This window comes from Pollicipes pollicipes, unplaced genomic scaffold (assembly GCF_011947565.3).
Source record: "Pollicipes pollicipes isolate AB1234 unplaced genomic scaffold, Ppol_2.1 Scaffold_5724;HRSCAF=6776_pilon_pilon_pilon, whole genome shotgun sequence".
In the NCBI taxonomy this organism is placed as follows: Eukaryota; Metazoa; Arthropoda; class Thecostraca; order Pollicipedomorpha; family Pollicipedidae; genus Pollicipes; species Pollicipes pollicipes.
Window position 1 is genome coordinate 56,019,679 of NW_023596746.1, and position 23,126 is coordinate 56,042,804.

Below are 23,126 nucleotides of genomic sequence, written 5' to 3' on the forward strand. Positions count from 1 at the left end.
CAGCAATCGACGATATCGATAGCCGCATTAGCTCGCTGAGCTAACATCATCTATATCCACTTAGCCCATCACAACCAAAAACCAATGCTAGGTATAAACAGAATCAGGATCTGATATTTTCAAGTGGCCACGTTTATAGCATCACAATGCGAGAGAATCGCTCAGAACACTCTGACAATAATTTGTTGGAGCATTGCTATGGATTCAACACGAAATAATTCTGACAGATATATGCGAGCGAAAAGAAAGATGTGGTCCGCTCCGTTTATTTCTGGCTCAGCCCGTAACCGACAGGCGAGAGGGTAATCACGGCTGGCACTTTGTGCATATAAGGAGCGGCTTTGGCTCAGCCCCTCCCCCCCCCCCCCCATATTGGCCCCGCGCCTGAAAGTCAGGTCTCCAACTGCACCAGCCACACTGGTCCACGCACACTTCCACACACCCATACACCCACACACGCACACGCACACGCACACGCACACACACACACACACACACACACACACACACACACACACACACACACACACACACACACACACACACACACACACACACACACACACACACACACACACACACGCGCGCGCGCGCGCGCGCGCGCGCGCACACACCGGGCTCTTGATAATCTGCATCAAAAGCTGCATTACTCACCACACTGTGTTCATCGACCAGCTGCGACTCCAGCTGGCTCCACCACTCACCACACTGTGTTCACCGGCCAGCTGCAACTCCAGCTGCACCACTCACCACATTGTGTTCAACGGCCAGCTGCAACTCCAACTGCACCAATCACCACACTGTGTTTATCGGCGAGCTGCAACTCCAGCTGCACCAATCACCACACTGTGTTCAACGGCCAGCTGCAACTCCAGCTGCGCCACTCACCTGGCTGGACTCCTCGGTCCGCTGTAACCCTAGCTGCACCACTCACCAGACTGGGTTCCTCGGCCAGCTGCATCTCCAAGCTGCACCAGCCCGCTCTGACCAGTCACATCTGTCCACTGCGCCACCCTCGTCCCGGCCGGCGATTCGATGTAAATCTGCGGCAACTGAATACAGTGGGAAGAGAGAGTCAGCTCGATCAACCGGCTGGGCAACCGACGGACACTTGGATAGCATAGTGGGACGTGACACCAATAACGCACGTCTAGGGGATGCGTAATTTAGAATAGCACGACGTAGCTATCGTCACTCATTAACGGGATTCAAAAACAAAAACTGTGTAGCGCTGTCCGTATACGGACCAAGTGCGAAGACCATAGAGTAGATGGGTATAAGGGCGCGATGCAACGCCGTTCCTAAACTGCGTTACTTCTCTCATGGTATCATATGGCACGTTGCCAAAAGTTTCCTCATGGGGTATAAATGTAAAATTCGCTTCCAAGTCTAGAAACTTAAACCACAGTCTTGTGAATACCACGGCATCTGTTGCAAGCATTTCGGCACAATTGGGCAGTTGGCAGTACGACCCTCCTTTTCCATCCCCTTGCCTACATCCCTGGCCGTTGGTGTTTATGTTATTTTTCAACACGCGCGAGACGGCTGCCCGCTTTCTCTAGACCGCCGTCGCAGCGCACGGTTCTCTTGGAGGTGCACACGTGATAGCGTGCAATGCCGAAGATTAGTGGGATGCAAAGTCACGTGATTGGTCAAACAAAAAAAGCGGCTTGAACGGCTTGAGCCGTTTGAGCCAAGCTTGCAGACGGATTGTTGCGGAAGCAAGACACCGACCATTGTGTATTTTTTTTCTATTGCCTTGGTACCGATGTAGGCCCCAAGGTTTCTGTGAAATACACTGCAACGAATTAAAGCTTGTTCCCATGTCACACTCATAATATATTTATTTTTCCAATGCCAAAATGAAGCATCGTTTTGGATCTATACGTTCCTTAAAGAGAAGACTACACCTTTGTTGGAGGTTTTGAACTTGAAATTGCCCTATTGAAGATCAGCCGGTACAGTTGACAACCCTACCCCTTTAAGACCTAAGCCTCTCTAGTTTCCGAGCTACGCGAGCTATACTGACCTGAGCGTTGGCAGCCGTTTGCCATTTCTTGCCATCGATATGGATACGAGTAACGGATTTTTCCGTGACGACAATGCGCCGTACGTCTAATGATACTGGCAAATACACTGAACCTGGCTAGCGAATGTCAAGAGCGTTACCACGTAGCCGCCATCCGTTCTTTTTCTACGACGCGCCCTAAAATGTGGCTCCCTCTGGTCCAGCACGCACCACGAGCTTGAACGGTGCAAGCTGTTGCTGGTTTATAATTACTTTCGAACAACGCGATTGACCAACAGATTATATCCAAATTGAACTGATGAAACTGAAGTGTTTCGCAGAAATCGTCAGCACAAATATCACACCAACTGACGACGACAATGCTATAAGACACATGGTCTGTTGTAAGAGCAAGGCAAATAGTAGCCTTGCAATGAAAAACAGCCTGACAGCAGATCAACTAAAGCGCACCGATGCAGTGTAGGAATTGAAATGACGCACGAAAACTGCCGGCTCCGCAACACGACCTACATTGGAATGATAACAACATCTCCGTCACGACGCATGACATAGCACCTGCAGGAGGAGGCGCCAGACCAGCACATGCGTAACGCCAACAACCCAAAACTTCTTAGCTCTGGGCTAGCTAAAAACGCAGTGATCCTGAAATCATGTCCGAACGCCGTTATAAGCTCCCGAAGTCACCCTCATCAGAGAAAGAATGCCTGCCTTAAACAAATAGATAAGATCATGCATCACTTTAGGCTTGCTCCGGCATCCAATGACAGTCAGGTGATTTAACATCTCGAACTTGCCATGGTGTCAACTGGCTGGAAAATTGATCTGCGTGCGTTTGTATATGTTTCATAATTTTGTCTGATATTCGAATGCATATTCTGTTTACTGATCGTTCACCTTTTATTATGTCAGGTAGAGCGTGCCTCGTATTTGGCCATATTTGAGGGTTTCCTGCTGACTGTCTCAAATTACTTTAAAACTGAGAACGAATGTCCTAAAAACATAAACATTTAAATGACTATAGGAAAAATGATTTATGACGTACCGAAAACCACGGAAGATTTTGTTTGAACAGCTGCACAAACGCGCATTATGCTGATAAAACGCAAATTTGTCCTTCCATACAACACACCTTTCATTCAAATGAGTGTTCAAGATTTGTGTGGGGGTTTGAACTGCAATATCTATCTTGAAAATTAATCAGGTGCATTCGACAGCCCGCTCGTGTTGCGACATAAGCTTCTCCATCTTCTGAGATAGCACACCCGCGAAGAGGTGCAGGCTTTTTCGGGGAAACTATTTCAAAGTCACCCAAGCATTCGTGACGTAATAACGTCATTCAAATCCTGCCATTCCAACATCCAAGCGCCGATCAAAGGCAAGAAAGGTACTAGTTGTCAATTTGTTTACATCTAGCGTTCGTGAGCAGGCCTTCCAGGCATACAGCCATCAATTGGATTTCAATCAAGTTTGTGCAAGGCAAGACGACGCAATCAAACAACGATGTGTTGCCAGGCATATTTACGAAATCGAGAAATTGTTTTATCTTCAACAGTCTTTTCTACTTAAGTATATCTACATTTGTTACTGAGTTTTTGTTCATCTTATCTGACCCTTGCTTCAATATCTTCAGATGTGGAACATTCTCTTTAACGTAAGTATCCATGTGCCGAAGCGGACTGAGACGGCACTCCAGGTTTCCCTCTTAATGGGCGATGTGTGGCAAGGTTGAAAACACTGTTAGTCGCGAGCAGTTATCGCTGCAAGCTGCTTAAACTGAACTAAAAAGAAAAGGCACATTGATTTTCGAAAAACGCTGCCAAGTATTTCGTGGCTTGACACCAAAAGAACTGAATAGCGGAAAGCGACAACTATCTTCTTCAAAATTTTGCTTGCGTGGTATTGAAAAACTTCGTTGTTTGTCGCGGCTTACTCGGTGGCACGGGGCACCAGATCGTAAAACCTATAAAAATGAAATGCAAGCACTGTGTGGCACTGTGTCAAGCGAGTGTTCCACACTTGTGTAGGGTTTCGAAGTGAAATAGCACCTTGAAGGTCGCCCGATGCACTACGCAGACTTCGCCTTCTTCAGACCTGAAATCCCCTTGTTTCTGAGCGTCGCGCTCGCAAAGACGTGTAGACTGTTTTGTGCAGACTATTTCAAGGTTAATCAGGGAATTGTAATACGATGATAACGTCATACGTATCCTGCCATTCCACTGGCCAAGGTCAATAAAAATTTAACTGTCGAGTCGTCAATATCTGGCATCTGTAAGTACTATTGTCATGTATAATTGGCGTCAATTGGCTCTCATCCAAGGTTGTACAAACCGAAACCGAAAGAACCGAAATAGCCACCTTGAAGATCAAATTTGCATAGCTGTAGGCAGTAGAACAACGGATCGCCTAGCATCAAAAATTTAGATGTACCTTGTAAGGTCGCTGACCTATGGCAGGCCAAAGCCTGGCCATGGTTTCAGCGAAGGCGATTTCTACGGAATTCTTCAATCATCCAACAACAGAGTGTTAGACGAAGCCTACATCTCTTAGATGCTTTCTTAGGCAACACGACAGTTGAATGAGCAAACGACATTGACCTAAAGTCAGGTATGAAGTTAACACCAAGGTCAACACCAACCTGTTTTGCTTACTCTAGGGCTTGCTGTATAGAATAGTTTCTGGTGCTCATTTCGAATTTGCTGATGGCAGGAACCGCATTATACATCTTCCATGGACTTCTCAGAGTTCAGAATACGTCATTGACCTTAAATGACCGAGGTCAACATTTTAGTTTTAGGGACATGCTGCCTAGCGTAATATTTGTCGCTTAGTGAGATGCACTCTGGCTCTGGGGGCACTTTGGAGACCAACCTGGAGCCTGACCTTGTTTTACCTTTTTTTGACCCGAAGATCATAACCTAGGAACTTGCAACTTGGACATAGTGAGTTCACGTACAGGTTTAACATGCCCTGTAAATTTGGTACCTCTATTATTCTTAGTTCCAGAGATCTCAGGGGCTCAAATTGACCCCCCACCCCCACCCCACCCCACCCGTGCAAAGCGTATCTAGCCCGGGCAGGTGTTAAGTCGCAAAAATTCAAAGTTTGTAAGATTGTGCCCCATTATGTCACTGTTTGCTGGCAGTCATGGAATCGTTTTGTGACGACAGTAATACCTGGCAGCATCTGGCAGCCAGACCTAAAGAATACCTCGCAGCGCAAGAAAGCTGACGCCAACCGGCCATTCTCGTCGCGGGCGCTGTGTCGGGTGGCGGGTTAGAGGGTGGTTGTGGGTTTTTTGTATGGTGCTAGCCGTTAGAAAAGCTTTGGTGGACTGTCTGACATACGCAGCGTAGCGATCGCCGGCTTTTTTGCCGGATTATTAATATCAAAGCACGATGTGCTGTGCTGTTGCTGTTGCTGCTATGCTGTTGATGATGACTTTGTCAATGCTGTATTGTTGACCTATCCTTGCCTGTAGTCATGACATTGATATCTTGTGATGCACACAGTAGTTACTTTCTTATTGTTTATAACTGGAAATGCGGTGTCATGTGAAAATTGATAGATATGTTACGTCGCTATGAATTGATTGCCAAAGCATTGTTATTGCTATGATGAAGATGGCGAAGTTGGGGCACCAATATTTTTTTTTTGCCTAGGATCATTTATGCAATTACTATTTAACCCTCATATAATCAATGTAGTGCAATGACATTCTTGCTGTCGGTAGTCCTTCGGCATTGTTAAATCAGTTCCTACCAGCCATTCATAAATTCTAGCTGCTGTCTCATAGGCTTGCCATAGAGAAGTCAACCACCGTGGTACATTTTGCCATGGCACGGGTCAACAGCGGCCTTGGGCACTAAATCAGTGCTGTACTGTGGCATGACATAATGAGCAGTGATATGGTTTTTGTATTGCAATCCCTACTGCTTTATAATAAATTTCATCGAAAAGATGGCTTAAGCGTGCACTCTTGTATTGACTACCCATCTGACATATGACTGACCAAAAACACTTGATACAACATAGAAATCACTTTCAGCAAAGCAAACAACCAATAAGTGACAACACTTCCTCAGCCTGTTTTGGTAACCCACAAAACGTGGGTGACAAAGATGCAAACACGTCTTGCACTTTCACAGCCATGTAACATGTTGCAGCCATCAGGCTGCTTTACACAAAAATGGCAGGAAAATTTTGCATGTGGTGAAATGACACTGCAAACATGCTGAGACTGGAGAAATGATAGGTGCATGTACTTATGGGTGGATGGGAAAAATGCAAGGAAGTTATGAAGTTGCCAGCGCACAAGCGGCTCATGATGAAAATATTAAGTGCTATCCAAGGCGCCAACTGCAATACTTTACCACCTTTCTCACCACCCAGCACCTCATGCAAGTTACAGTGACTATGACATTGATGACTCACAAGCAATGCTTGCCTGCATACAAAATTTGTTAAGACAGTAGAATGTGCATCATTAATATTACAGCGTTATATTTACAGAGTTATTTATGAAAGGACAATTTTGCAAAGCCGTATCACGTGAACCTATGCTGAGCATGTGCGTTAATGAGCTGCGCGCACTAGCCCCTACTGCCAAAATAAATTGCTGATATAATGGCATGCAATATATTAATTACATTGCAATGACAATATGCAATCACATAAATCAACAGGTTTAAAATATTGACAACATCATAATGACATGCCAAATTGTCTTTGTACACATCTGCACACAAGTCCTAGTGTTTCTCTTAGCTTGCCGACATTACCTTGCCATGTTCAAACACAACCATTAAGGCAGAGGCAAATATTGATATATCACATTTCATTGGGTGTCAGTAGACTTAAATAATGCCACAGCAATGCTCTTACATTTGCACAACTTCGTAATTATAAAATTGCACGTTCCTCACAAGTTCCGCACAGAATTACGAATATAATACCGCATTTCGCCGTGAGCACCCTTCAAAACAATGTCCCAACGAGGTGCCACGGTAATCCGGCTCAAGAGGTCGTACTTGTGGAGCACAATTTTTTGTTCAAGACGTAAAATTGTCGTACAGTGTGTGTGTGAAATATTGAGTATAAGATGTATCTAAAATCACTGTAATGTTTCCCTAATTTATTAATGCCGTGCTAACCCAGAAGCCCGTGCAAGGTTCTGTGATCCGGTACACAGAGCTGTCGTGCAACCGAGCTGTCTGTACGCAATGCGCCTGTAGAAGAAGAATAAAACGCCAGCAGGGAATCAAAGTCAGATTTGCCCTCGCGTCTTCTGTTTGATAATATTCGTGAGAATGCTCGTTTCTGGGTGCCGAACTTTTTCGGCAGACAGTGGTGTTCTTTTTTATAGCACTGACCAAGGAAAAATGCCCCGTTCACGACGAGTGCCACACAACCCAAAAGTGCTCACGCTTGCGTCGCGACACACATTCAGCAGCGAGATCTTGCTAGCAGCCAATCCTCTTCCGCGCATTGATCATACGTGCCGTATCATCGCTTTTGCGAATGTTTCAGTGGTCATGCTGTTTTGACCATAAGCAGAAAGCAGCCTGTAGTATAGCTGCGATCGCATGACGTTTCTACGACGTCATTAATGCCAAGGTGGCTAAAGTAGGCTCCCAATAAACCTTTCACACTTTGGCGGGCTCAGGAACGGAGCGCTTTGGGTCTTAAAAGGACATGACCGTGAACTGTATCAAAACGTCCTCAAGATGGCTATTTCAGCTCAAAATCCCATACAAATTGGAAACATTCCCTTAAACTCAGGGATAAATATGTTAGCGCGCAACGATTATGTTTGGCCCGATGGCAAAACCCCTGGAACGCGAGTACCCAAGATTTGGTTCAGCGCGCATGCCAGTAACGCCTGGCTACGTATTGGGTGATTGAAGAGCTACGAGTGAGTTTTGTCATATAAAAGTTTCATGACGAAAACAAACAAGTACGCACCGGTGTCGACTTGTACTCTTTGGGTGAACCACTGCCTGTCCCGCAACTGTCCAATCTGCTCCACCCCCACCCCCCCCCCTCTCCCCCAATGGTGAGTTTGGTCCCCCAACTTTCTGGAACTCCAGTACATGAAGGACGTTACAATAGGAGCTCAAACTATGCAAATCTAAAGAATGCTTCTGCTTATTCTGTCTCAGGCAAAATACTCATAAAAGAAAAACAAAAACTGCTATACTTTGTCCAGTTTGTGCACCTGCCTGAGTTAGTCACACTTTGAAAGCTCCGCGGTCGTACCGTGTTGACTCGAGTTTTGTGTTGTTTTTTTCTGCACACTGCATACCTTTAACCACGCGATTTATATTTATTGCTTACTATGGTCCAGTTTTGTGATATTGCGGGAGTGTTTTGACATTATTCAGTAATGTTTTGAGACAAACAGACTGCAGCAAGTTGCGTTGTTGCGCTAGGACGTCTTATCGGAAAACAAAAACATAGCGGTAGAATACTTGCAGCCAAAAACATGGTCAAATTATTAGTCGTCTTAATTTGGAGAAATTCTTGACATGTGTCGACCTTCACTTCAACGTGAATATTTGGCAAAGCAATTTCCAAGACGTGACAATCGAACGCCAACTGGCTAGGCTGGTAACGGTAATCGTCCGACTATGATTGCCAACACAGGCCATGTCTAGCGTGCCTAGCGGGGGTGGTGCGCCTGCACCCCGTCTTGCGGCAATCAGCCGGGATTTCCATGGCAGACGTCACTTGTCGCCCAAATCAACTTACAATCTTTGCTCCCAAGGAGTACATATCCAAAAAACGTCTTAAGCCGCATACCATCAATTCTATAACTATTACCGAGACCTGGTTTCAAAGATCGGGACCGTATAAAATTATAATGATTCCAACAACAGCAACTTTTGCCGAGACAGGGCAAGCAAACGCATTAGATCGGGCTGGGCTTTCCTTTTCTGCAGGGGGAAGGACAAGAGACTCAAGTTCCATAGCGTCGTTGAGAGTGAAATGGGTCAAATCCGGGAACTACCCTGCTTTTTAGTGCATTTGGTGTTCGTTTTTTCCCCACTTAGCTTCACCAACCCTATTTTGCTTAACTTCATTCCTATGGTGAAGTCTAGCGACCGTTGACAAGATTCGTCACCAGATTGAACCTTTAAGGTCAGATCTGGGACGTTGGCACATTTCCCAAGCAGGGACAGGGCCAAGTGTCGCGATTTACATTGTCTGCGGCCATTAAGTCAATGAGCGGCCACTGCTTGGTCAGGGGAGGCACCTAACAAGGGTCGGTATTGCCAAGGAACACCAGAGTGGGCCTGATACAGCGCTCGAGGACCCCGCAGAGGAGCCGAAGAGCCCCTCGGGACCGACGATCAAATGCCCGATTGAAAGGCATAAAGGCAGGACCGGGCCATGAACTGTCAGTCCAAAGCCAACTTGCACCGATCGGGTACACCCTGGGACAAGCGGGTCCCTACTTCGTTCGTAGACCACCAACGCCGAACAGTCGGCTCCGTGACGGTCTGAGCTCCGAGGGACCTTTTCCTAAGCAGGAACAAGGTGGGAACACACTATTTGCATCGGCCGGGACCACCGGTCGGGACCTGGGAGGCTTCGGCGCAGTGCAGAGGCGCCCGACCCTGCGGGTGTAGCCTTACCGGCTCCGAAATCGGCCTCAGGTTCGAGTCGACGGAGAAGACGCGGAAGCGGACCAGCTGTCCCGCCTTGTATATGTACTTGTCCGTCTGAAGGAAGTGATGCTCTTCAGGAACGTCGCTTAAACTGAAACGCGCGGCATTCGCCGGTATCGAAATAATGGAGCTTGTATCTTGTATCGTAAGAGTACTGTATAGTGTGAGGCGCTATTCTGTGAATGTTTGAAGTGTTGTTACCAATATGGAAGTGGTTGCCAGCCTAACTGGATAAGATGCCGTTCAGTTTTTTTTCGTTGTTGTGTTGTGGCAAGTATCCTTTTGATGGATGATTTAACACGCTCGGTTGGAATGCCAATTTGCCACTTCGAAGGTTGTTTTCCGGAATTACGCCCGAACGGAGCGGGGTAGCCGCACCAAATTTTTCATGATTGTAAAAAATTGAACAGCAAGTAGTCTGACACTCAAAAATTTAGCTGTACCTCGTAAGGTCAATGACCTAAGGTAGATCAAAGCCAGGCCATGGATTCAGCGAAGACAAGCTGCTGGGCATCGTTTCATGTCATGGAACAGCGAAGTGTTAGACGAGGCCGTGCATCTCTGTGATAGTTGCCTAGGCAACAAAACAATTGCGTGAACAAATTTCATGGACATTAGGTTAGGCATGGAAGTCAGACTTGGGGACGAAACCAAGCTGTTTTTATTACCCAGACCTTGCTGTATGGGATGGTTTGTGGTTCTCATTTTGAATTTATAGGTAAAAGGAGCCGCGTTACCACCTTTCATGACATTATTTAAAGTCAGAGTAGGTCATTGACCTAAACTGACGCAGGTTAGCGCTTTCTTAGGAACAGAATGACTATCGTAATCCTTGACGTTTATTGAAATGCAAAAATCAAAGCACTTTTGTGTGATTTTAGCCACCATGACATTTAAAATGTTACGCAAGATCATTGACCTTGAATGAATACCATTGATCGTTTTTTTTTAAAACAGGTATCCAGGTTCACGGTGGTTGCATGGACGGTCTTATGGTACTTTGGATACCAATCTGGGTTTCGAACTTATCTGACCCGTGGGTCCAGACCTAGGAATGCAAATTTTGACACAAATGAGTGCACGTATTGGCCAACTCACCCTGTGAATTTGATATTTTAGCTCTTCTCTTTCTGATATTTCAGGAGGGTCAAATTAACCTCCACCCGAACGAAGGGCATTCAGCCGGCCACCCCGGCGCGTGTTAACATAATCATTTGAATCCGGTGCTTTAGCGCGAATGCGTCACATTTTTGAACCGGGTAACTTGACATCAGAGTATGGCTACCATGCAGGCCTGGTTGCACCTTCCACCCACCAGTCACACCATAGAATGAACATGAATACACATGATACACGATTATCCCTTGATCACTTCCTATTGACAGGTGGACTCGTTATGCATTGCTGCAAGCATTGTGGTGTTCTCCAGCCGTGAACTCGCCCGGCTGTACTGTCAGGACTTCTTTTCATACGAAGTGCTATATCTTCACCACATATATCGAAGGGGGTTCTGCATCTACACAAAAACTCTTCTTAGCAAAATGTCTTTGAAAGACATGATTCTTTCTCACTTATCTACACATAATTCCGCTTTACTTTTTTGCAAACTCGCAGCAAATTTCAGTGGAAAGACACTTCATTTGACTTACTAGATACGGACGCGTAGACTTCCTGATATGGTGTAGTCCACGGCGGATGGGGTAAGTCACTTCCAAACCCATCCAGGCGCTAGAAATTCTCTGATTTGGTAGCTGAATTGCAAAGCAGGTCTGTTTAGATCCACCTGAAATACGACATCGTATTAACGACTGTTTTAGTCACATATTTGCTGCGCGTTTCCTATTTTCCCCTGTGAGGTGCACGTGTATCTGAACACCGTAGGGCGGATGGGGGCTTAACAAAGCCCTGCTAGCGCGAGGAGCCGCCGGTTTCGCTCCAAGACGCTGAGCCGACTGATGGGTGGCCTGGCCAGGAAGCGCGCTCATGGAGACGATGGTGTGGCTGGCCTCGTCGTCACCGGGTGGGTACATTCAGATCGGTCAGTGGTGACGATGTCAAGCACTTTGTCCACTCGCCGAGAGAGCGAGCAGCGACCGATGATCTCCGGTCGGGCTCGTACACTGCTGTGGTGTCATGTCCCCAGTTATAAGAAACAGGCATATGCACGCGAGGCATTCATTGCCAACACGCCGGCACTATCGAACCGGTCAATGACTGACTTTAAACGTTAGTAGATACCATGGGGTGCAGATGCATGCCTGAAACTGAAAGCAGCCCGCCCATCGTGGTAATCATAATGTCCGACGAGATCAATCAGCTCTTTGAATTGGTGGCCTCACATCACAGTTTAGCAGCTACCATGGGTTGTAATCCCTGTTATAACGTTTAGTGCTGTGTATGATTATGCTTTAGTAGTGCCAGTATAGGATTACAATCGCTGTCCAGCGTTAAGACGGTGGCAGAAAAATTTACTAAAACGCATTAATATACAGCTCGGTGTTGTGCCCGACACATATACATTAGGCCAGATGCCGCAAAGACAACAGCTGCACAGAAGCTTTTGTTAGCTGCCTTGGTTTTCAGTTTTATTGTTAGCCTGTGAGCATGCACCGTGTACCCAGAAATGTCATGTAATCAAGCAGACATTTTCAAAAAGCTTGAGTCGGCCACAACGGAGATCAATTCAAACGCCAGCTCAGACCACATAGTGAGTGGTAGCTTCGCACGTGGCCACGAGGTCCCTGGGCCGCCACACCCCGGCTCGGTACTCACCCGCCACGCCTGACACCTGCTGGGTGTGCTGTGCGAACGTCGGGCTACTCTCACTTCTCCTGAACGTCAGCGTCAGGTTGCCGGTCTCGGGCACGTCGAACAGGGTCAGACACACCCGCTCAGGCGTGCCGGCGAAGAAGACATTGGGCGCTGTGAACAGGTACCGGCTGCAACAGCGGACCAACGCTACCGTCAAAGCTGGAACAGCTGGCCAGACTACTGTTGACCTGAACGGGAGTGCTGATGCGTGTTAGCGCATGCTCATGTTAATCGAGCTGTCATCCATGTAATTTACATGAGACTCTGCAAATTTGACCACTTCGACCCGTTTTCGCGTTATTATGTTTTATGTAGTGTTCTATGTTATATTTTGCATCTGGTATTCTATATGCAATGTCACACCATTCTAAGGGCACCAATCATGCAAGCTGCATGTTTTTTTATCGCATAATTACATAAACATGTGCTGTAAACACGTAGAGGTTTGGGAATGTTTCAAAAAGTGAGAGGCAGACATAGGGAATATTTCAGGAGCTTCTCTAGGAAGCACGCCCGATGACTGGGGGATGGGGATAGAGATGGGGGCTATTGCCTGCTCTTAACAGGCGCTTGGGTGGCCCTCCGAAGATTTTTCCAGAATGATTTCCGAACAGCGGGGCGTAACCAAGACAAATCCTGCATAGCTGTAGAAAATTGCATAGCGGATCATTTTATATACATATTTAGATGTACCTTGTAAGGTCACTGACCTGTGGCAGGTCAAAATCAGGTCATGGTTTCAGCGAAGGCAATTTCTAGGGAATCCTTCAATCCGATCCAACAACGGCGTGTTAGACGAAGCCATACCATCTGAGATGCTTTCTTAGGCAACGCAACAGTTGAATGAGCAAATGACATTGACCTAAGGTCAGGTATGAGGGTCACACCAAGATCAAAACCAGCCTGTTTTATTGCCCTAGGGTTTACTGCTTGGGATAGTTCATGGTGCTCATTTCGAGTATATTGATAGCAGTAACCGCATTGTACACCTTCTATGGGACTCTTATAGGCCAGAATAGGTCAGTGACCTAAAATGACCTTGGTCAACATTTGGTTTTAGGAACATCCTGCCTAGCGTAATCTTTGCTGCTTAGTCAAATGCAAAAACTCAAAGCGATATTGTATCATTTGGTCACCATGACCTTCAAAAGGTCATGCAACGTCACTGACTTTAAATGAGAATGTGAGCTATTGCTTAGAAACGGTTATCTACGTTCTGGGGGTACTTTGGAGACCAACCTAAAACTTGAACTTGTTTGACCTTTTTGACCCAAAGGTCGTGACCTAGGAAGCTAAAACTTTGACTCAAGTGAGCTTCACGTACAGGTCAACGCACCCTCTTAATTTTGTGTCTCTAGCCCTCTTAGTTTCCGAGATCTCAGGGGTCAAATTGCCCCTCCCCCACTCGAGCGAAGAGTATCTAGCCGGCCACCCGGGCGCGTGTTGATTTACATAACAGAGTTGGGGAATACCTAAATGTAAAAGTTCCATACTAGATATAAAGCTACAGCTTTTTCTCACTGGTGCACAAACTTGTCTATTCGACTCATGTATGACATTCGGCAAATAAGGCTTTCCAGCTTCCCGGGATTATTCTTTCATTTCAACATTGTTTTCCCTGGGCAGCCGAAATTCCACGAACGGGTAGGCTTCTTGAAGATTTGATCCGAGCTCTTTTGAATGGATGGATTTCTGGGATCAGAGCTCACGATAAGCTGCGCTTGTTGTGTGAGCCCTTACCCCAACATTTGGTCGCGCAATCCAGGCAAGGCCAGAATTTAGGGGCGAAAGTTTAACGTGCCGCAATGTTCGGCAATCGGCATTTTCGGTCATTGAGGAGGTATCTGCCTCACAGGCTGGTCAAAATTTCGAACTCGAATCGATAGCCCATAAAGCACAAGAGTTTTCATGCGCCTAAATTTCGCCGACTTTTTAAACAGACACGATTTCTCGCAGCACTTTAGGCAGAAACAAATTCGGAAGCTTCAAATGCTAACTGTCAAAACGGTATGACAGACACCATGCAACTTGTGCTTCTCCTGTAAAAAACTAAGTCTCGGAACGAAGGCCATTCCTCCTGTCATGTATTCCCTATCTGAGCCCTGCTCCCGTCCGCCGTCGGCAGCCGCTACCTTGGCCCGGCTGTGCCGCAGGACTGCCTGCGAACTGATCATATGGCTGTTTGTGCAGCATGCTTATAGTTCAGCGTTATTATTTATACGTGTTTAAAAACATATATTGGACACCAGCAATAGTACTTTCCCCGAATTACTTTCCCTTGCTCCACACTACTGCAGAACCAAAACCTACGCGAAGCTGCCTGCCTAGGCATAAATTGGTCCCACGGACGTCCAATCGTCCCTAATTCAACGTAGCCGGTTTGATCTGCTTTTGTATGTAGGCAGGGACCTAGCCAGATATTTGCCAAGAGGGGGGGAGGGGGGCAGCGTTGGTGTGTTGGCTGCACAGGGATAACCGTAAGGGGGAGGGGCAAAGTCCCGCACGGTTATCTTTCCTCCCCAATAAAATCGCGGGATATAGCTGGCTTATTAACAAGGGATACGGATATCTTCCTTTTATCTTCATTTTCACCTCGGAACCAGAGCGGAAACAAGAAGCAGGAGCTACCGCCAGGTCAATTATGTTTGTATTTTGAAGCCAATAATAACTTGCCTAAGTCAGGCGATGGACGGCTGTATGGAATACATCACCGGCACTTCTAATCTACAGTGGCTCAGTGTCTTCTAAGCCAATAAATGCAGCTCTGTCAAAAATTTATCTGGGTTCCACAGACATATTAACTCGTGCCCGGGTGGCCGGTTGGATACTCTTCGCTCGAGTGAGGGGGGGGGGGGGGGCAATTTGACCCCCAGCTAAAATCTCAGGGACTAAGAGGTCTAGAGACACTAACTTTACAAACTGTGTTGGCCTGTACGCAAGTTCACTTAGGGCAAATTTGGAAGATCAGTGTGAACTTGCTTGACCTTTCAAAGGTCATGGTGACCAATGTAATAGAAGACTGCTTTGAGTTTTGCAATTGAATAAGCGACAAATATTATGCTAGGTAGTATGTTCCTAAAAAGGAAATATTGACCTGGGCCATTTTAGATCAGTGACCTATTATGACATCTAAGAAATCTATGGTAGATGTCTAATACAGTTCCTGCCTTCAAAAAATTCGAAATGAGCACCAGAAACTATATCATAAAGGAAGCCCTGGAGTATACAACAGGCTGGTTTTGACCTTCGTCTGACCTTCATACCCGACCCTAGGTCAATTAAATTTTGGCATTCAATTGTTATGTTGCCTAAGAAAGCATCTCAGAGATGCATGGCACCGTCAAACACTCGGTTGTTCCACCAGATTTCACAATTCCCAAGGAAATTAACTCTGTTGAATCCATGGCCTGACTTGGACCTGTCGTGGATCAGTGAACTTGCAAGGTACATCTATTTGTTGTTAGCATACGATCTGCTATTAAAAATTTCTACAGCTTTGCAAAATTTGGCGCGGCCATGTCCCGCCGTTCGGACACCATTCCGGAGAAACCCTCGCGGGGTCCATTTAAACCCCGCCCGGGCGCGTGTTAAGGAGCCTGCGAAGGCGGCTTCCAGATCGAAGTGTGTCAGTGATGTGAAGTCACATGGCCAAACCATGTGTGTCTGTAGATTTTTCACATTCAGTCAGAATCGATCAGTGATACAAATTATGTAACGTAGTTTTGAACACGCGCGCTCGCAAATATTTGCAGCAAAAGCCTGGACGCCAGGCGTTGCAGTCTCCATGGGCCGTGCCGCGTCGGTACAGTACCTAATATTGAGTCGTGGTCAACAGGTGAACGAAAACGATGACTCTTTTGAAAGAAATACATTTCCACACTTTATAGATAACTCATACAAATTGTGTAACGTAGTTTTAAACAAGCGCAAGCAGATCTTACCAACAAAACCTTGACGCGAGGCGTTACAGTCTCCTTAGGTCGCGCAGCGTTGGTCTAACGATTAATGTTGAGCTGTGGCTAACGGGTGGACAAAAATAATGACGCTTCTGAGAAAAGTACCTTTGAACGGTTCAGGATTTCAAATCTTGGATGTAGAAGGTAGTCTGGGCATAAAGTTTACCTGTACGATTTTGAGATTGATGATAAGAACGGATTGGTCATTACGACACCGCGAAATGGTGTTGGAATGTGGTGGTGTAAATGAAAGAGTAAATGTAGGAGCTTTGCTTTTCGTGCTGTTATGACTGTTTATCTGTCCAAAGGACAGATTCACGCGGTCCCGCTTCCTGGTGTTGCTTGCGGTGGCCAACGCTGTTCGACTTTAGAGACCACGTCATCTCTGTTCGTGCTCCCAACATTGCCCATATACTGGGGCGCCAACATTGAAACTTTTTCATGTGGTTTGTTTCACTTATGGATTCTGGAAAAGAATGAACAGTCTTAGGCAAACATGGGGTTTCCAAAGTTTAAAACCATGCTCATTTTTAACACATTTCGGCCCATTCAAATCAACAATAATGGCACCCCCCATTCCCTTCCGCCGGACAAACGGCTCCTTGAGTAGAACACCAGGGGCATCTTACTGCTGCAGGCAAAGGGCTATATGAACGGCAGAATTCTCAACTGAATCTCGTCCAGCGCACGTGAACGGGATGTGCTTACGCATGGTCTTTATTTCTCTCTTTTTAAGTCTAGAGCCAGCTCGTAAAGCTTCAACCAGACTGACAGCCTTGTCCTCGCCGACTCGTATCCGGCTTCCCTTCTCCTCGCCGATTCGCATCCGGTTTCCCTTTGAACGAGAACCGAGCCACACGGAAATGGTAATAGTAGCTGAGGGAGATATACGGCGGGCACGACCCGAAAGATGCGGCTCGGCTTTGGTCACGATTCAGGAGGAGCCAAACGATTGCAGTCCCTCTCTTATGCAAATGAATGTTTGATGGTAGCGTGACTCGAAGGCATGATACGCTCTTCTTGGACTAGGAGACGGTCGATTTGCTCATTTACCGCTCACTCGACCTCAGGCGTGACAACATGAGGAGACGCTGGTCATATAACATGGCCAAGACCAGTTCGGACCGTTCGGAATGCAGGGTTACGCCCGGCGGCAACTGGATCTATCCGTTGGTGTGCAACGCCTCGGGAGAGATCGAGACACTACCATTTGTCTCCTTATGTGGTGTATGCCAGGTCTTAAGGACCTTGTTGGCGGGACGTTCGTCATGGATAGAGGTCCCGTCATCGATGTCATAAGTAAGGGCAACAAGGGACTAAGTCGTCCGACAGGCCGGTCAAGCCCAGTCTCCAGAGCGCGCCGGCCACGGGGACTGAAACGCGTAAACCCAGGTCATGCCGGGGGCTAGCTGTCTGCCAATGGACTCAACCGTCCCATCAGGTGCGCTGTCTGCCTCCAGGCCTCTGAGGGACGCGCCGCGGGGCGGTGCTTTGTAAAGCTTACTCCGGTAGGTGGGAGGCGAGGGCGCAGAAGCGCCGGAGGCGACGTCTTCGTGGGCGTGACCAAAGGAGTGGTGGGCCACCCCACCGTGCACAGGACACGAGGGAGCGTCGTCCAAATAGGGATCCGTCACACTGGAGACTGGCAAGGAGACGAGTTATCGTTCAGTTGTGGGAAACCTCAGGCCGGCCCAGTTGTCGCATCGGTATCGTAGTCAATATTTTTATCGGTGCCAGGCTGATAATAATACTGATTTGGGGTGTTTTAAATAGGGCATGAATTTGGCTTCACCGGACGGCCGAAATACCTGAAATGAAATGTAATTTAGTTCGACAAGGACTAGCGCGGACGTGGCAATTACAATGGCAACAAGGTGCTGGAAAGGAGAGGGCAAGGAGGGCGGGGGGGAGGGGGGCTCCTGCCCGTGCGCGAGCCAAGAACAAACGGGCTGACGGGGCGCCAATGTATGTGTATGCTTAGAGTGAATGTGGTGGGGCGTCGAAAACATAAAGTCTAAGTGGGATACCGTGGTTAACGGCGGACAGCCATGCACGGGGAGACAGCCGTTCATGGGGTCTGACCGCGCCAACTGTTCCGCCAATGCTCTGGTCATTCGCGTCATCTTAGCGCTGTAGCTCACGCGTGCGTGTTGATGTCGGGTGTACCTGAGTCAGAATGTGTCGAGTCCCCATCAAAGCCCCCCCCCCCCCCCCAACAGGATCATTTGATCAAGTAACCATCCTCGATGTCCCTCGTCGAAATATCGTACGCCACTGCCACCGTGATGGCGGGGAAGAGGCTGTGCTCTTAACACTTAACACACACCCGGATAGCCGGTTGAATACCCTTCGCTCAGGTGAGGGTCAATTTTACCCCCGAGAACCCCAAAACTGAGAGAGCTAAACACATCCAACTCGCAGGGTGGATTGTCATGTATGTGAACTCACTGGTGTCACAATTCGAGGTCCCTTGATTTGTCCTCAGGTCGCTTAATTTTGTAGTTGTAGAGTAAGTTGTCACCCAGCAAAACTTTGCCACTGTACACATGTTTGTACAATTATACATGATATGGCCAATGGGCCCAATTATTAATACGTTCGGCGCTGAGAAGACGCCACGAAGCTGGCATTAACTTTTGTCGCCAACATGAGGGAACGGACTTCCCTCCATGTTGGGAGGATGATCGCCGCTCCGATCATTTTTTTCCAGTCAATGACCGCGGGGCCAAAGCTAAATTTTCAGAAATTTGTGCGCTTCGAACCACGCCTCTATTCCGGCCCCACGCACCCCCATGTCTCACGGCGGTACAGCGCAACACACATGAGGAGTTTTTAAGGAAATTCTTATTTACGAGAACGCCAGTTATAAAGCGTAATATTTCTAACTCGATGTTTATTCCCGAGATGTTTTTACGATCTCGTTTCTCCTACCAAAAATTGGTGACTCCGCCCTTGCGCATGACGTTACAATATCCGCCGAATCGAGTCACTCTGCGTGGGTGGATTTGAGGTGCACACACTACGCTCGGCTTTGGGTGCAGTATGAGCTTTAGGGCACCTGAGCACCCCACAAATCATTTGAATTAGATGTTTAACGCATTTATCCCACAGATTCTTCCAACTCCGGAAACGCCACCGGCACCCCCCTGCCTAACACCCAGTTTGTAACCAAGCGGAAATGGTACAAGTAGAACTGTATGCACCGCATACAAGAATGCTGATTAAGCCAAAATCCGCGGCCATTTTTCGTCAGATCCATTTGGAGGAATCCATGGGAATCTGCCGATATCTTTCTCGCACACCGACCGGCCGCGCCCAGTGATGTCGGGCCTGAGGATCGGCTTTGGTCCTTCGTGTGCTGGCGAATGACTTCAGGAATCTGTATGCTCTTCACGCTATGAAACACACATCTAACCAAAAATCCCATGTCGGAGAGATGTCGTGCACGGCGCTGGGAAATACCGTGCAGTCCCGCGAGCGCCGCGGTCGCGTTTGCTGGACTCAATAGTCGTAATCGGATATTCGGAAGCTCGTTGAGCCCCCCCCCCCCGCCCCCCCCCCCCGACTGGAGAAGACGGTCCCCACCGAGGCCGTCTAGTTGGTATCAGCACTGGGGATGGGCAAGCACCAAACACCTGCACCACCGCCGACCGGTCTGTGGTGGAGCGCTGGTGCTGACCTGCTATTTGTTGGGCACCGTTTAATGGATCAGGTTCCAGTTACAATAGCGACATTAATACAAACCAGACCGCGAGCCGGGGACTTGGGGTCAACGAAATCGAGCTCTTATGGCTTAAGCGGACCGTCCAAGACCAGCCAGTTAACTTTTCATGAGCTCATAATCCTTGCAACTCTTGATCACAGCCGTTAGCAATAATTGGCACAATCACTGGAAATGCGTGCTGTAGCATCCCCAAGGCATTCAGCTGCTAGCTGTTTGATCAGGTAACATTGCTTGTATCATTCCGATGCCTGCACAAATTAACCCCTCGCAGCATTTTATCAGCGTGGTAAATTCACTATGATTTAGTTGCAGAGACACGTGTGGAATTCAAAGTGCACAATTCGACTCGACCAGGCGTCACACCGACACGAGACAAATAGTCTGACCCAGGAAAAGACGGACGAACGCATTGGCATGTCTCGCGCAAGCTGTCATGTACTGTCATGTCATGCATCGTGCTCCAACCGCGCACCCTCCACTTTGGGGGCGTTTTGATAAACCGATGTCAGATGGTGGCGACCGGAAAGGATGCAGGCGTGTAACCAATGGTTTGGGGTGCACGTATAAGCCAAGGTACACGCTACGAATTACGTATCGATTTCAAAATTGTCCAGCACAGGCACGCCAGTGATCGGCCAGAAAGGAAGCAATGTCAACTGTTTCCAAACATATCTCAACTAAGATTCATCGGCCTAAATTGAGAGCGGCTCGGCCACATAATTACGATTGCATTTGGGACATATTATTGTGAATTACATCAACCAAAAGGGTCGAGTGCGGGGAAGTTGCGGGAATCTTTCGGGAGAGTCCAGGAGAGACGCTTGAGGATGGAAGTCTCCCAGCGAGTCCCGAGGAGGAAGGAGCGCGGAGAAGTGGTGATGACAGCCGGACGGCGACATCTGGCTTGGCGGACGACGGGACACCGGCAGTAACATGCACGTGTGAGTCCACAGCCTATTGCCCCGATCCTTACCGGGCCATGGGCGGCTGGTGCTCCCAGATCACTTGACTCCTCCCTACCGGGCGGGCGCGGGCCACGGCCACCTGTTCCCTCCCGTGTAGTTAAGGGGGGAGAGGCACTGGCCACGCGACCCTGCCGGACGGGCAATGCTGTCTCGGTCCCACTCCCGTCATGCAGGAAGGGAGGAGAGTAGCGTGACGTGTCACGTGGTTTGTCTATGTCCTGGTGATTAAAAAAAATACAGCTAGCGGTCTGCGTTTTAAATGCTTTATTGTGAAAGCGAGGCTGAAGTGATTCGGTCGGGGGGCAACAGGACAGTCTCGCCTGGCGTCGGTGGGCATGGTGACAAGAGGTGAAAAAGTGCCTTTTCTGCCACCGAAAAAAATTGGAACTGTCTGAATTGCCACCTAGGGTCAAATCATTCACAAACCATTGCAACATATCTTTAAATCCGATAAACCACAACAAGCAAAGACAAATTAAATGCAGTGTGTCATAACCATGAAGTCGGACTGACTGACAAGTTAACATGATAAATTTAGATAAGGCTTAAACGTAGCTTTATTCAATGCTTAGAAAGTGATACCCAAATTTATGTTAGTTTAACGAGGACTCACGCAGACGAGGCAATTATCGTGCAAAGACGCTGGATAAAGGCTGGGGGGGGGGGGGGGGGGGGGGACCGTGTACGAACCAATAAGCGGGCTGACGTGGGCGCCAGCGTATGTGTATGCATGGAGTGAGCGTGGTGGGACGCCGAATGCATGGAGTCTGCATGGATACGTTAAGGCCGAAGGGGCTCCCGGGGTTGTTATCCAGCAGGCTCTTGCCAATGTAATTCGCCAGTTGCGTTGGGTCCTTGCCAGTTGCGTTGGGTCCTTGCCAGTTGGGCGTGTCATCAGTGCACTCTGTTCCGTTTTTCCCCGCTTGAATATTGTCATAAGCAAAAAAGATGGAGGTGGGATGCTGCGGTTGAGGGCCCACAGCCATGCACGGGGAGCCAGCCGTTCATGGTGCCTGACCGGACCTAACATTCCGCCAATGAACCGGTCACCCGCTTCATCCTAGCTCTGTGGCTCACATGAGTGTGTGTTGATGTCGGGTGTACCGGAGCCACAACTTGCCGAGTCGTGCACTAATATCATCTGGCTCGTGTGTTGACCAATGGGCTCCTCGTTATAAATTCGCTCTTGTGAGGAGGCGTGACGGCAGCAGCCGGCGGCGCACAAACATCCAGCAGGGGCCCGGTAGCAGCGCAGCGCAAGAGCACCCATCACAGAACGCCCCCCCCCCCCCTACAAACACACCATTGTCGGCACCGAGGGGGAAAGAGAGACATAAAGGCCCACTTACCGCTCGGCTGCCACCACGCCACACAGAAGAAGCAGCCAGACAGGTGTCATCGCTGCCCTGCTTCGACGACGGGAGGCCATCCAGTTACCTGGCAGCGCCGCCGTCTGCTTCGTCGTTACCTCGCCAGCCGGCAGGTGGCACTGGTCAAACCGGTGCGGGGATACACCGTCGTCCCGCGAGTCCAGGATTTGTGGCATCGCACTGCGACCGCCTGGCACGCGGCGCGCTGTGACATCGGTTCGGGGTGTTCAGTAGGATACACTGATGAGGACAACAGGAAAAACCGGGTGGTGTTTTTATCCATATTTCGAGGAACATCCCTGGCCTATGCCTTGAGACGAATTCCCAAAATTAGGACAAGCCCGCTGGGTCATGTTTGTTGCTGGGGGTGATATTGCTGGCCCGGCTCCACACACTGCCCCGATCACTCGACAAGCCAGCTGCTCAAAACATGTGTCATGCCTTCATTTTCAAAGAGGAATATTAAAGATACACAGAGGTAAAACAAAGGATAGCTCGCAAACGTTGTGGTGATAATATTTATTGGGTTCAGCTGGAAACAAAGTTCACTGTCCCCGGAAAACTGCAGGAAGGAACGGAGTTCACTGCACCCGGAGTTCGTAGA

General features: G+C 48.2%; 1 protein-coding gene across 1 annotated transcript in view; it reads right to left on the minus strand.

Moving 5' to 3' along the window:
- The window catches only part of LOC119103244 (alpha-2-macroglobulin), a 59,179-nt gene extending 36,481 nt beyond the window's left edge, over positions 1-22,698 (minus strand). The window contains exons 1-5 of the mRNA XM_037226685.1: positions 22,590-22,698; positions 12,469-12,618; positions 11,346-11,397; positions 9,664-9,787; positions 935-1,052 (exon numbers count right to left, since the gene is read on the minus strand). Of these exons, the coding sequence (XP_037082580.1) occupies positions 935-1,052; positions 9,664-9,787; positions 11,346-11,397; positions 12,469-12,618; positions 22,590-22,698 (553 nt within the window). The remainder of the gene's footprint in view (positions 1-934; positions 1,053-9,663; positions 9,788-11,345; positions 11,398-12,468; positions 12,619-22,589) is intronic.
- Positions 22,699-23,126: the final 428 nt, after the last annotated feature.